Here is a 14,934-nt window from a genome sequence, read left to right as displayed (position 1 = left end):
GGTTAGCATTGTGTTTGGCGAGCGATGGTGTTCTGTCTTTACCTATTCGCGTAACAATGGTTGCGTTACGTAGCAATAGTTTCTGTCAAACAAACGCGGGAACTCAGGAAATAGACTTTCAGTTGCTCTTCTATAGTATTTTGCGTTCAATTATTCGATTCAGGCGTTCAATTATCCGTTGCTTAGGGCTGTTGTGCAACTAAATAACTTACATAGTCTGCGGTTGGGCAGCTGCTCAAATATCATCAGACGCAATAATTTGTAATTAATCTTGACTTTAGCGTGAAGTTTTAGCGTGTGTTGTAGAAAAATTTCATTTGCACTAATCTTGGTGTCCCACGTTACCACGAAGGTCCTAGATCTACATATCTAGGAAGCCTACAGAACAACGCCTTGCTCCGTCAATCGTGGTGTAATCCGCATACTTTGTAAATCGCGCGTCTTGCATGATACCATGCAACAGTCCATCATGCGCCGCAGCTGGTTTTAGCTAATGAAGAGCTCGAATTTCACTACTTCATCTTCCCACCTTTCTTGAATCAATCATTTAGTGTTCAGCTGAAACGTGAGTGAGCATCATAGAAAGACGTCATGAAAGAAATGTGCGACTAAAATAATTATTTCTATATTTGGTACTTCTAATTAGGACAGAACATCGGATAATTGATTGCCTGAATCGAGTAACTGAACGCTGAGTTCAAATAATCGAACGCAAAACACTATAGTTGTCTTCAATTCTTCGTTCACGCTTCAATCGTCTCACTCGTTTACTGAGATAGTCGCGTAACAATGATCGCATAGTCACGTGACAATGGTTGCGTAGCAATAATTTCTATCAAAGTAACGCGCGGAAACTCAAAAAACAGACTTTTCTCTTCTTTTAGCTTTTCTTTTTCATTCCGCTTGTCACAAATCAGTCTCCTTTTCTCTTTAGTCGCGTAAGGGAGCAAAATCGAGAGTCGTTTGACTCTCCTCGCCAACAAATTACAATTGAGTCGACCCCTCAAAAGAGATCCCATGCTTCAATTTTTAGCGCATATGTTACGGAGTCAAAATTGCATTCATCTGGCATCGTCGTTTTGTTGATTTGTCTTTCTGTTTTGCCGTAAATCCATATGACAAGTGCTGACGTACGTATATATATAAATAGACTAGTATACATGGCCCGTCCGTCGTACGGGCAAGATACTGTAGTGTAAAGATAGGTCTGTGGATACGTCACGTGCAATCTTTGTTGCGAGGTCCCGGATATGCTGAATGAATTCGAATCTTGCTCTTCGCGCTTGTTTCGATCGAAATTGACACACTCCCCGTGTAGCGCTTGCTGCAGAAAACGTGTAGGTTGGATTCGGTGCAAATGCAATCAGAATTTGGAGAGAAACGCAAGCGATAGAAGAGTAAAGCTGGATTTACAATATGCAAACGTTTGAGCGTCGCGTCGCATGCGTCGCGTCGCGTCACGTCGCGTAGTACAAATTCAAATTGTAAATGGTCTACGCGACGCGACGTTCGACGGACGCGACGCTCGCGACGCGACGCGTCCAAATAGAACCAAGTTCTATTTGAGCGTCGAATCGGAAGCTTTACACATCGCGTCGGAAGTAGCACCTTCATTTCGACCAATCACAGCCAAATATAAATGCACGTGTGGCTTCCGTGGGCAATGATTATTGATTTGGGCGCTGTACTCGACGTTGAGCGGTCTGTAGATTGCGTAGGGAGCTGTCCTTGCTTGTAGATGATCAACTGCAAGACGTACAAAGACCTGCGTGCATGGGAGAACGCCTCGAAATTGATTTTGAGCAAGCTGGGGGTTCCGGCAGAGTTCTGCTAGTAGAAAATCGAAGCGCGAGTGGTCAGTTCAATAATTCAGGCAGCGACGTCTACGGCGCGCTGAAATCGTATTGTGAATGGTACGACGCGTGTGACGCGATACGTGCCACTCCCACGCAAGACAACGTGACTGGACGCACGCGACGCGACGCTCAAGCGTTCCCATATTGTAAATCCAGCTTAAGTTTCGTCGTCAAGAGATATTCGATCGCTCGAAGCTTTGCGAAGGACGGCGATGCATAGGGTCTACACAGGACTGGCGTGGGCGTGTGTTGGAATGAACCGGAATGTGTAGCGTTAGCGTCATCGAGAAATTTTACGCGGGGGTCGACCCCTCGAGAGGGGACCCGGTGCATAATTTTTTAATTTTTTTACGCAAACCTTCTCCTATGCATGCCGAGTGTGTGTACCGATTTCGGTTGCGAACGGACAAAAGACGTGGCCCCCAAACGCGAACACACACACACACACACACACACACACACACACACACACACACACACAGACAGACAGACAGACAGACAGACAATTTGAGCTTTATATAGTAGATAAATATATAAATATAATATATCTCGAGCTCAATTGACATGACAAGAGAGAGGCTCGCTTCGTTCGCCAATTAGACTCAGAGTAGACTTGTAATACAGTAACTTTGCCTTGAGTAATTGACTGAAAAGAAGCTGACCTCCTGTATAAGTCACTGTGACATCATGGATCCATCAATGAGCTCGAGCTTACAGATTTCAGAGCTGTTTGAACACTGGGAAAATGAAGATAACGAGGATCTGGATTGTCCTAGGAACCAGCTATGCCTTTGAAAGTTAGTTTTTACCTTGTCTCCCTTTCGGTTTTGGCCACAAATTGGATCGAGGTATCCCATTCTGAATCAATGAACTGATTACGTTATTTGTCACTGTATAAAAAAGCCATGCAGATGTCTAGTGCAGCCATATAACACTACCTATACAAACGACTTTTCGCTAGACATGTCTCTAATAGATGAAAAAACAGACAAATCGGACTGAGTGAATATTTGGAGTGCAAACATATAAAGCAAAGAGTGTACTTCTTATAGGTCTCGGGTTCCCACAGCAAGATGTGCAAGATGTAAATGTGTAGGGTGCCATTTCTGGCATACCCACAATATAACCGGTTACACAAATACAATCAAAAATGCTACAAACAAAAACAGCAACTGATAGAGTAGCATTAGAAGTTCCTATAGCAGCAAAGCAAACACACCAAAATAGTTCATTGCGCGCTCAAGCAATTCTGAATCTCTCATAGTTTAACTGCCAATCAGCTTTTTCACAGTGTATTGCTGCATAAAAAAATCACAATTAGACCACATTCACTCAACAGAAATCATGGACACTAACTGGGAAGTTGTAGAAAAACAGAACAACAAAGGCAACGATGACAATAACTATGAGCAATGTGATAATTAGCCACTTCAGACGCTTCCATAAGATGTGCTTGCAAGTCTTCCAAGGATTCATGAACCACAGAAATGATGTATCAGGGCGACTACAAAAGACAGCAAATCACGGACAAGCCTAACAAACACACAGATTACGACAAGCAGCACATATTTAGTAGACAAAAGCACCACGTGTTGTAGCAATAAGAAATAGCTGTATGATGCTGATAGACTGGCAGATGTGTGCATGCAAATCAGCAGAAACAGAGACTGTAAAATTAAATTATTAACCATTTAATACATTAAGCTATTGTATTCACCCTCCCTGTAGAAATGGTTTTTCTGGAAAATGCTGAGGTAAATTGGATTAATTTATTTTTACAAGAACCTTGACTATGATCCCAGTCAGAAAAGCACTCAATAAAACTAGATCACTGTATCACATCTCTACAACAGAATTTCAATACCAACAAACCTACTACCCTATAAAACAAACTGTTGCTAACCATATCATCTGACTGATCAATACAAAAAGATTAATGTAATCAATGTGATCACAATTTAAATGTTTAATAACGACAATAGATCATCCCATTGCACACACTTATCCATCCAAGTAAGACAATCAGAGAGACTGACAAACACAAAACTGACTTTGGTGGCTCCAATGTTGGATTCATGTTAGGATCATCACGTGCTGGTCCAGCGGGGCGAGCCTCTGCTTCCTCCTTCGTCACAAGCTCCAATTCCATTTCAATTTTACCCTAAACACATCACACAATAACAATACAATAAATCAACACAACACCCTCATTATAACATATTACCACAGAAACTTAACACAGCAAACAAATGATAACCATAGTCAGTCATTCGAAAGCTGTCTTTTGTTACAACAGAAACAGATGGTGGCTTAAGTTTCATGGGCTTGTTGCATCACTGTGCCATCTGGGTTCATAACTAAGATTCTACTTACAGCACACGATCAGTTGATGTGTTTTCACTGAGACATCCATTGAGTTCCTGTGGACTGCCTGTCATCGACCAAAGTTCAACAAACTAGATTTCATTGCCAAGAAGACTCATTAGGCTACTCAAGTGACTAACAACACTTTGCAACTTGGCTGTTTGCTGCGTAAACAATTGAACAAATTGTAAATGATGACCAAGACATGATGTACTCAGAGTCACAAATGTTATAATCCGATTTACATAGACTGTAAAATATGAATGTTCAGGATTCAAGTACTGCCAACAACCATTTCAAGAGGCAGCTTGGATACACGTGTTAACATTGCCAGTTCCCAACACCTAGTGCATTGAAAAATAAATTTCTCAATACCATATTGTTGTAAATAACAGCCAGCCTCGAATACAAGCCAATCTCAAGACCTCGTGCTGCGTACAAGTGGGTCACATTTAGAAGCCATCTTTTGTTAAGCACAGCATGCCTATGTGAGCGGTCACGTGTGCGTGCACGTGTCTGCGTATGCTTGTAGCGTTCAATGACACTGACAATGGTGACAGAGATTCAGGTAACGCTCTTGATACGGACATTTCATGGTAGTCACGTCTATATATCTTAACGAATCTTGCTTTTTCAAGTGGTGTATAATAGTCATGTCTATACCTTAGCGTGTTCAAATGGCCTACAAGCCTGTCTGAATATGAGCCTGTCTTGAATATTAGCCTGAATTCCAATTCGGCTTATACAGACATAAGCATGGCTTCTAATTGTGACAATACAGAAAATAGAAATTTTCACAACTTGTTTAGAAATCAATTACATAACAGTAAAGTCACTTCCATTCCTAAAACTGCATCTCCCAAAAACTGTATCTCCCAAAATGCTGGACACAGATAAATCACAAATCAGTGCCAGACAATTTCCCATTCCAATAAGTATTGGCATTATCACAATGCCACTACATGTACGTGATAAAGTTGTCATAAAGCTCCCTTCCTGTGGCGTGTTTCAAGTAGATACAGAGATCTAGTTCTCAAAATAGATTACAGAGCTCAGTCCATTGAAATCAATTACATAGCAGCCAGCTGCCATTATGTAATGCAGAGATGATTTACCATATGAACTGAATCACTACAGTGTGCTTGTTTCTTTTACTTAACAAATGAAATATAATCACCATATTTATACTAAATCTTACCGTGAGACCGATCGTGCCCTTCACTTCATCTGGGTAAGTCAGCTGTCCTTTGAATGGCCACCAGCCACGTACATGTCGCCTTTCAAATAAGTTGAAAGGCTCAAACTCGGGTGGAATAATGCCATCATCATGCATTTCTGGCAACTGCGTCAGATTACATTTCTTGGCTGTTTTAGCTGGACCACTCATTGAGTTAAAATTGATTTCCAATTCCCCTAAGAAGTCATCCGGGTTGAAGAGATCAGCATCCCAAACTATCACAATTATGCAGTTTCTTCAAAACGTCCAGCTACTACTTGAATCATACACACACCTTGTAAAGTCAGAAGAGGGGGTAGACGAAACTCGGTTTTATCTAAGCTCCAGAAGTGCTCCTGCATAAAACAACAAAACAACTGCAAAAAATCTAAAACTACAAAGTTGTAAGTTCAAAGCAAAGTGTGGTACAATGTCAAAAACTGGATGACCATTTTCAGTTGCTTCCTTTCCTCTGGTGTTAGCAACTCACTACATGTACATGCACTCATAATATGCTTCGTAGTATGCTAAGCTCTTCTGTCTTAATTGTGCACAATCAAGATACACAATCATACAAGACTTTCTTTTCAATATTTTTTATGCAATCCATGAATGTAGTATGCATACATAAAACAAGACTCAACAAGTGGAATGGCAATACCTTCTTAGTGACAACAAGACATTGCTCAGCAGGATCATACTCTAAGGGAAACACAAAACGCCAGTTGAAGTTTCCTTCTCCATTGAGTGAGCGATAATGAACATCTGTCTTCTGTTTTTCATCAATGCCTCTCAACCAGCTAAACAAAATCAGTGATACCATGCACAAAACTTATGCACATCATGACAAACTACAGCAATCACCCTTTAATGTATATATCACTCATTGCTTCCCCAAGCAAGTTCGTTTCATCCATAATGACATCAGATGTGTTCCACACAATTAGACGAAGAACATACCTGACCAACAAATTTACTTCTACAACATCATGGAAAAGGATAACAAACCAACACACTCATTTGGTCGCCTCTTTGAGATGTTAACAGGTGGAGGTGGTGGCCCATTCTTGGCTGGATCAACAAACATATCCAACCACATCTGAATCCTCCCTTGTTCAACGTTTGGTCTGAGAGGACTGTATAGCGGTCGCGTCTCAACATGCTCAGGAATTAATGTGTTTGGATCACCAAACAATCTGAGAACCCGTAGTGCCAATCGTTCCTTCATGGGTCCTAGACACTTGGCAATACGCTTCCTCTCTCGTAGTGCTTTGTCCTCCTTTTCCTTCTTTCCTTTTTTGCTTGTTGTGACTGAAGAAACAACACCCTGGAGAAAGCCTTGTTGTTTCTTTGTTTCTTCCTTAGGTATCAGTCTTGCCTCATCACCAGGAGCTAGCATGTCTGGAGGAACTACATCAAAACATGAACTACATTACGCCAAACATACTGTCATCTATATTTTACATGCAACCAATAAAATTACAAAACAATATTTACAAATCAAAGTCATTAGTGCAAATAATTCCTTTATTAATTAACTAAATCACATCACTTCAGCAGCTCTAAACTTAATAACATAATGACTCTGCAATCACATTTTGTAAGTTAACCAGAATACTTTCCAAGGAACTTATACGTTGGAAGAAGCTTTCATAGTCTTCATGTTGCTCCTTGTAATTGCTGTGACCCTTCTTTACTGCATGCTTGAACGTAAAGAAGAAACCAGTCTAGAAGTTTGAGGTAGCCACATCAAGCCTGTGCAGCTAATGTACGCAAATAAATGAATAACTTATTAAGGTATGTGCAGACACATACTGTATAGCTATATAATACACTAGTCAAAAATGCAAAGCATTGTTGGGGCGAGCCTCAGTGAGAACAGACACATGATTTGTCATCCAAGAGAATATGCAGTTATAGGTATATTGCTAAAGTAAATTTCTTTGCAAAAGCAACGTGTTATCACATTTTTGGCTGCAGTGTCAAGCCATTGATTTGTACATTCTCTTGTAGTCGCAGGAATTGCTCTCAGCAATCAGTTGACTCTGAAGATGTTAACTATCTTCCTCTCTGATGTGTCAGCTAAGAACAATGTATGTAGAAATTTGAAGTAGACAGAAACCGATTTATACATCTCCACAATGCCTACGCAAACCACTTTGTGGTGTGATTGTTCATACCATTCCTATACATATAGATACTCTAGCAAAGAAGTTTACCTGTAAATTTGTCCGTTCATAGCTACGACTAGTTTATAGTCAAAGCTGGACTTGGACGTGCGTGTTTTTACATCGTGATGAACATACACATATAGGTAGAGCACTAACGTACGTTTCTTTGAAAAAGTGACGTGATCTTACATTTAGTTGCATTTTTGGCCGCAATTGTCAAGTCATCTCTAGGAGCTCCAGCCTGTTTGCACATTCTCTTATTAGTCCCATGGGACTGGCACTCAGCAAGCAAACTGAAGAGACATACAGATAGTACACTTAAACCTGCATTGCGACATCACAAGTCATCATGTCTGTGATTGACTCAAATCAACGTCATTTCAGGCCAGTGGGTGGGTGGGTCGTACATACATACGTAGGTACCATCACGCACACCTCAACACAGTACAGTACACATAGGAAGGGTCTTGCCAAGGCTCGCCCCAATAATAGACACGTGGACATATAATCCAAAGCATAATCCCAAAGCCTGAGAGCACTGCAATTAAAGATGCTCATACAAAGGACAAGTTCAGCATCCAAATTAGCATAGCACTCTGTACAGTAACCCAAGACTTTCAACTACTTTAAACCTTTTCCATTGTCTACTGCAAACGCCTACGGAAACTGTGTGACAAAAACATTACTTCCAAAATTAGCAGTATTGGCTGCAAAATCTTGAGTTGCAACGTTACAAGATTTTTAAAGTTGACATGATGACATTCTCACAGCAATAGAATAGCTGTACTACAAACTAGATGGGTCTTCTCAAAGTCTACTTCTCTTTGTAGCCTCATACAATTTCAGGTACATAAAAAACCATACTAAACTGGCTGTGTCGTGTCCAGTAGTCTAATACAAGAAACGTCTTTAAAGGTGCATATTCAAGCTAGCGCATTTCCTCACTTTGAAAATGGAGCACTCATTCAAACACTCAGTAATTGTAGGATATTGATGCTCTAATTTGCATTGAAGGCAAAGATGACTAAAATCTTTCTATAGCCTGAATTGGAAAGATCAAGACATTGCAGTAAGAAGTTGCATTAGACTGTGTAGTATAGGCATTGTACAGACAGTTCTCAGAATTCTTCCGTCTCAAATCTCAATTGTGCGAAACTGAGGTTGCTACACTGCAGTTCTGATAATACTCAACAAGCACTTTTCTACTTTCAGCCACATCAGGGTTTCTTATGCTATGCACGTGACCAGGAAAGCACATGTCTCATTCCCGTATGTTGCAACTGCCCTTCCTCTGAGTAAGCATGTGCACTCACTTCACAGTGAGCACCAAAATTTTGCATAGTTTAAAGCTTACAATGCTGCTGTGCTTGTCAATCAACACCTGGATAGACAGCTTTTCAGTAGATTTGTACATTGACCTTGAACAGCACTAGGAAGGGCTTACTGGCAATTGGAATTGATTTTCTTGCTAGAGCACTTGAACATATGTCACTTACCATAGCTACAACGTAAGAGCTACCCTACTTGAGATCGGCTTAAATGGACAAGTGCGACCGTGAGCCTGCCCCTTTACAGTTTCACCATTGACACATCAGTTATAATCCTAGCTCAGTCTTAATGCATTTTGCTTGCAATTCATAACAAGAAGACATTGAATCAAGTAGTACTCATTGTATTCATATGATTTCCCAATAGAGTACCAGCCCAAGTTTTGGAAAAGAGTTAATTTATAAGCAGTCAATTTCAATGTCCAAAAAATCATTAAAATATACTGGTCTTTAAACATGATGATTTACAGCAACTGCCAAACACTTCTTCTAGCAATAACCATGTTCACATCTAACAAAGCACATAACTACTCTCGTTAATATCACAGCACACACAAGAATGAGGCAATGTAAGTACAAACTCAACCTAAGATTAACACGCATCCCATATCCCTCCCCTCCCCTTGTTATACTCTAATTTCTGTAATATTAAATAATAAAGTTCAAAACTGGTTCACAATGTTGTGATTTTCGTCTTCTATTCTCAAAAACTTAATGTAATGTGGCCTTGTACCTTGGCAGAAAAATCCATGTTTTATGACTTTATCTTCACAGTTTGAGTTAATTAATACTAGGTACTTTACTTTACAATTCCTTTAGTGCATAACCATCAATCTAGACAATTTACACACTCTGGTTAAAATGCTTACAGCAACTATAACATGCAGTTACATTGTAGCCTTAAAATGTGTTACTGTTTAGTGAACATTAGAATGGCATACCCTGGCTATCCCTTGCCAGGTCCAGACCACCAGTCTCAAGTTCTGTGTCAGCAGAACAGCAGCATGCATGTGTAGTCAGTACAAGCCATCAAGAAACAGAACTTGATCATACTTACCTTCCTTAATGAGACCAGACAAATTGTAACGATTGGGTCCAACTCTAACTTCACCAGCAGAGTAGACAGGCTTGGGCAGTGCCATCTGCTTGCATGCCTTTGCCAGCAGCTGAGACGGAAGTTGAGGATCGCGCCATTGATTCACACCATTACTACAACAAAAGCATTCTAAGATAGTCAACTAATTCCATTGAGTGAATCAGTCAATCTACATAGTCTGCTGACAATAACTAAAAATTCCATACTTTTGAGGTTAATTAGAGCAACATACTATTGCTATTAAAGTTTATAGTAACTGCTGCGCTGTATATATGATCGTGCTCAATGTAGAAAAGTCAAAGGAAAACAGCAGTCCAAATGATAACATTTCACTCAAAAGCACAAATTTTTGAAATTTTTTGAGCTTGAAAAACTAAACTACGTTTCATATACCCTACATATGAAATTGAATGCCTTAACTAAATCGTATCTTCAAACGTCACCTGACAACTACAGTTTGAAACAGACGTCCTGCTAAAAAGATCTTCTCTCCTACTATTTCCAGAGTCTCTGAAATAGCAATGCATGTAGTGTCTAATCTGTCTAGGACCCTATGGTACGTATTCGTCAGTTTTTCTTGATTAAGCATCAACAGCATGGTTACTACATGCTAACATGTAAGCATTTAATGCTAACACACATACAACAAACTGTCAATAAACAAATACCTAAACATCCTCACGTTAAACTATAAAATAGAGCACACAACGTTTTGTATTGCTCCCAATGTATTCTACAGTCATACAGTAAACAATTCCAGTCATCAGGTACAGCTGAACATGTAACTATAAGCCAAAGATCAAACAGCAGCCAACTAAGTCTATCAACTATGAGATGTCAAAGTCCCCAAACTAATAAATCAAATTGGATGTCTTGGACAAGACAATAACTTGAAGTATACAGTCAAACAATCTGTATGCTTGTTTGTCTGCCTGACTGGCTGTGTGCCTGTGGACATAATATGATCTAACATATAGTATTCATCTGCAATTCCAACTGTAGCCCTGTGTTTGGTGAGGTAGCGATTCTCAAGATCAATGACTGTCTCTCCAATTAGATCATCAGCACTAATCAAGTCATAATCTTTCAACTGGATTTTGAGTTCATGATCAACAGGAAGAGTTGCTTTCAGCTCAAAGAAACTACAAAACAATGAATGTCACATACCACATCAGATTGATGCAATACTCAACAAAACACAAACAAGGCGCACTGATACAAAACACACATAGTTAGCTACAGTATGATAGTCATCCCAATCTTCACAAATTCACATAATGCAAACCAGAGATCAACAGGTGCAAAATGAGTACTCAGAGGATTACCATCCATACCTCTGCTACATGCCAAAAAACATGTACTGAAATGTCATTAAAGCCAAGTTTGGTAAATCTGAGGTTCATTGTACTCCCTACAGGAAAATTCATCAAATCAAGTACTACAGACTTTACTTATGGCAAGCTGTTTGGGCATTAAATCTGGAGCACATCAGTTTATGCCACATTGATTCTCCAGCTGAGAATTAATTGTAACCAATGTTCAGCCATCATTAAAATCAATACTAAACCATAACATTGACTGTACTCTGTAGCTGTCTATAATCAGTGCTGCCTATATTCTTGGAAAGTTAAAATGTACACTTCCATCCCACAAACCATGGTATCAGTAGACAACCACTGTCAACCAGGAGACATCTGTTACTTACTTAATAGAAGATTTGACAGTACCTACTTACAAAGAGCCTTGATTACCCTGGCCTAAATCTTGTTAAAATCCTATATATTATTAAAACTTCACCTTCCAAAAACTGGATTGAGGTCATTGGGAATATAGTTGTCACGAGTATCAACCTTCTCTTTTCCAAGTTTCACAATAATGTAAGCATCATTCTAAACATCAAACAAAGTATGTCCAATTCAAGTATGTAAAGTACATGCACTTAACCATAAAACCACATATGCCAATTTGATGCAAGCACCTTACCTTACCATTGTCGTCCTTTGGAGTCAAATCAATACCCTATCAACAACCACTAATTAGTAAAAAATCCAGCTAATGTCATAATGTAGCATATTATACAGATCATGCTTCAGTGAAGCTAGTTTGTCTACATCACATTAGATAATGGACAAACAAAATAGTGTAGGGCATCTGCATTACTACTGTGTAATAAGCATCTCACTAAAATCTTACCCGAATAACATAGAGACGAATGATGACAGGTACAGGCTTTGTTGAGGGTACATGGGCAAACATCAGTGGAGGTTCCTCACTCCCATCTTCTGGCAAAGGATACATCCTGATAGCTCCCTAAATACAACCCTGACATTCACTATGCGACACCACATGTGCACACACACACACACACACTCACACACACACACACACACACACACACACACACACACACACACACACACACACACACACACACACACACACACACTTGCCTTAAATTTCCCAACAGCCTTACTCTCTGAATCATCTGCGTCCCGGCTTCCTTTACCACGGTATAGATCAAATACACCAACCAAATCAGCTAAACCATCAAATCCAGAAACCTTTTCCAAAGGGCAGTCATAAATCTATAATCAAACAGCTGCATTAAACAATATAGCCACAAAAGGTTGTATAAATTTAAGACGGCATCAACCTACAGAAAGTCACAATTGCATGTCTTTAGCAATACAAAAAAGAATGTGACCATGCCAGTATAGCAAACTGACAAAACAAACAATCATGGCTACATAACTACACACACCTTGACTCCAGTCACAAAAACATCTGCACATATTAGTATTTGATTTCATGACAAGAAGTTCAACTCATGATGGCATGTGATGTGGGTAATTACATATAACACTTAGCTACAACACCACACCTGAAGACGACCATTGTCGGTAAAAAAGTTGGTATAATCTCCAGCCTTGAATGCCTCTTCTCCATCACCCATAGATGCATAATACTTTGACCACCAGTCATATTTCTCTTCTTCTATTTCAGTTTCTTCCTCAGGCTTTTCTTCTTCTTTCTTTTCCTTTGTCTTTACTTCCTTTGGCTGCAACAGCAAAGCACCTAGTCAAGTGTTACGCTAACAAACACTAATCACTAATAATATAGCTGTGATCACATAAAAGTGTATTGAAGCATACAAGTTCTAAGAAGCAAATACCTACAAACAAATGTGTAATATAACAACTGCCAACCCACTAGTCTGCTACTATTAGTACATGTGTCCAGCACCTCATGTTTTTCTCCACATAAACCCTACTTGACACTAGTCCCCTGGCACACATATAACAGCCTTGCAGCTATACAAGCCACAAGCATAAGAGGCCAATTGCTGCATAAATAAAAATAGTCTACTGCAAAGCAATCTAATCATCTTTGGAACTACACCGAAAATACTCAAATGAGCAGAAAGACTTGGCTCTGCAGTCATAAATGGGAGCCTCTTCTACTCAGTTGAAGACCTTCCCCACTATTCCACCAATTCTAACAACAGGAGGTTTGCACTGTTGAAAACCAAAAAATAGCAAAATCTTAATTAATTATCATATTTCTTTGATTAAACGCCATTTATTAGTTAAAGACTCTCTGTCTTTGATTTAAGAATGTCATGCTGTATGTTTGACACCTTTTCAAGAAAGCAACACCTATGATACAAATACACATTTCACAATTTGAGATGTTATGGGGTGAAACAGTATCCCAGTAGTCTAAGAAACGCTTGCTCACGTATGCCCACAAAGAAGTCGTACAATTCTTCTTTCAAAATTCAAGCAATAGACGAATTGCGGCAATTAAACAAGAGCGGTGTTTAATCGAAGAAATACGGTAAGTCATGAACTTCCATTAGGCTTACACAAGTATTTCCAGTACCATAGCCACAACCAAAGACTGTCTAACACTGCCCTTCTAAAAAAGTCTTCAGTCACCCACCCACAATAGTATCCAGATTGAGAAAAGTACACAGCATCATAACACCATACTTTTACAAGTGCCCGAGTCACTAGTATTAGTACATACTGTTTCTGGGAACTAAATTTACTTGTACCCTATATCTTAAATACTAGTTAGTTTGGCATGTAATCATCAGTCTACGGAAACCAAAATAGCCATACCACAGTTTCAACAGTGACTGCAACATCTGGCTGTTTGTCAGTAGGAGGAAGAGGCGGGGTCGTTGGCACTGCTTCAGCAACTGGTTGCTCAGCAGCTGGAGTTGAAGGCACAGGTTCAACAGCTGTAGGAGGTACTGCACTGTCTGTCTCTTCATCTGAGGCTGCAGGAGTACAAAAGAAATCATTCAAAAACTATTACTACAGACAGAACTAACAATAACAAAAGCATCTAATACTCACAAGGCAAAGGCTTTGGAGGTGGCTTGAATGCAGCCAGTGTCTCCTCATCCACTCTGTGCTCATCTATCGATGTAATACAGTGCAACCCTACCAAGGGCTTTCGACCAAATGCTCTGTGATCAACAACTCTGACATTCAATGGAGGACAGTATATTCGTTTCTTTGGTAAATACTATAATTAGCAAACACAAAAAAACTCAGCCACGTTATAACCACAAAAAGTCCAAAGCACCTACCACAGACTTGAAAAGAATATGTGGTTTCTCAAAATTTGGATTCTTCTTAAGGTTGTCAATAGGATCTGATTTCAGGATGTGACCTCCTACTTCCAAATGCACTGCTGGGTTGTCCACAGAAAGAAGCTGGTATCGTTTCATGTCACGCACTCCCCATGCCAAAACTTCTATGCGAGTGCGCTGCATTTCTGGACGAATGCCACTGGGTACAATGTACTTCCCTTTCTTATCTTGTGGTGGCTTAGGAAGCATTTGCTTCACAAACTAAGTATAAAAATATGCATACAACTAAAATCATTGAAA

General features: G+C 39.7%; 1 protein-coding gene across 2 annotated transcripts in view; it reads right to left on the bottom strand.

The window, feature by feature from the left end:
- Window positions 1-2,941: 2,941 nt before the first annotated feature.
- LOC134179316 (myoferlin-like) overlaps window positions 2,942-14,934 on the bottom strand; it is a 36,527-nt gene continuing 24,534 nt past the window's right edge. The window contains exons 32-50 of one of the 2 annotated variants that reach the window (XM_062646185.1): window positions 14,632-14,895; window positions 14,396-14,567; window positions 14,156-14,316; window positions 12,913-13,089; window positions 12,478-12,616; window positions 12,225-12,337; window positions 12,015-12,050; window positions 11,829-11,920; window positions 11,003-11,173; window positions 9,993-10,144; window positions 9,877-9,918; window positions 6,453-6,846; window positions 6,301-6,396; window positions 6,098-6,236; window positions 5,732-5,792; window positions 5,419-5,672; window positions 3,908-4,017; window positions 3,213-3,360; window positions 2,942-3,154 (exon numbers count right to left, since the gene is read on the bottom strand). In XM_062646185.1, coding sequence (XP_062502169.1) covers window positions 3,122-3,154; window positions 3,213-3,360; window positions 3,908-4,017; window positions 5,419-5,672; window positions 5,732-5,792; window positions 6,098-6,236; window positions 6,301-6,396; window positions 6,453-6,846; window positions 9,877-9,918; window positions 9,993-10,144; window positions 11,003-11,173; window positions 11,829-11,920; window positions 12,015-12,050; window positions 12,225-12,337; window positions 12,478-12,616; window positions 12,913-13,089; window positions 14,156-14,316; window positions 14,396-14,567; window positions 14,632-14,895 — 2,754 coding nt within the window. In that variant the 3' untranslated portion in view covers window positions 2,942-3,121. The remainder of the gene's footprint in view (window positions 3,155-3,212; window positions 3,361-3,907; window positions 4,018-5,418; window positions 5,673-5,731; window positions 5,793-6,097; window positions 6,237-6,300; window positions 6,397-6,452; window positions 6,847-9,876; window positions 9,919-9,992; window positions 10,145-11,002; window positions 11,174-11,828; window positions 11,921-12,014; window positions 12,051-12,224; window positions 12,338-12,477; window positions 12,617-12,912; window positions 13,090-14,155; window positions 14,317-14,395; window positions 14,568-14,631; window positions 14,896-14,934) is intronic. The other variant, XM_062646193.1, reaches the window with a different exon arrangement.

This window comes from Corticium candelabrum, chromosome 1, assembly GCF_963422355.1.
Source record: "Corticium candelabrum chromosome 1, ooCorCand1.1, whole genome shotgun sequence".
NCBI lineage: Eukaryota > Metazoa > Porifera > Homoscleromorpha > Homosclerophorida > Plakinidae > Corticium > Corticium candelabrum.
The sequence above is the reverse complement of the archived record's forward strand: the minus strand, read 5'-3'. Positions and strand labels throughout refer to the sequence as shown.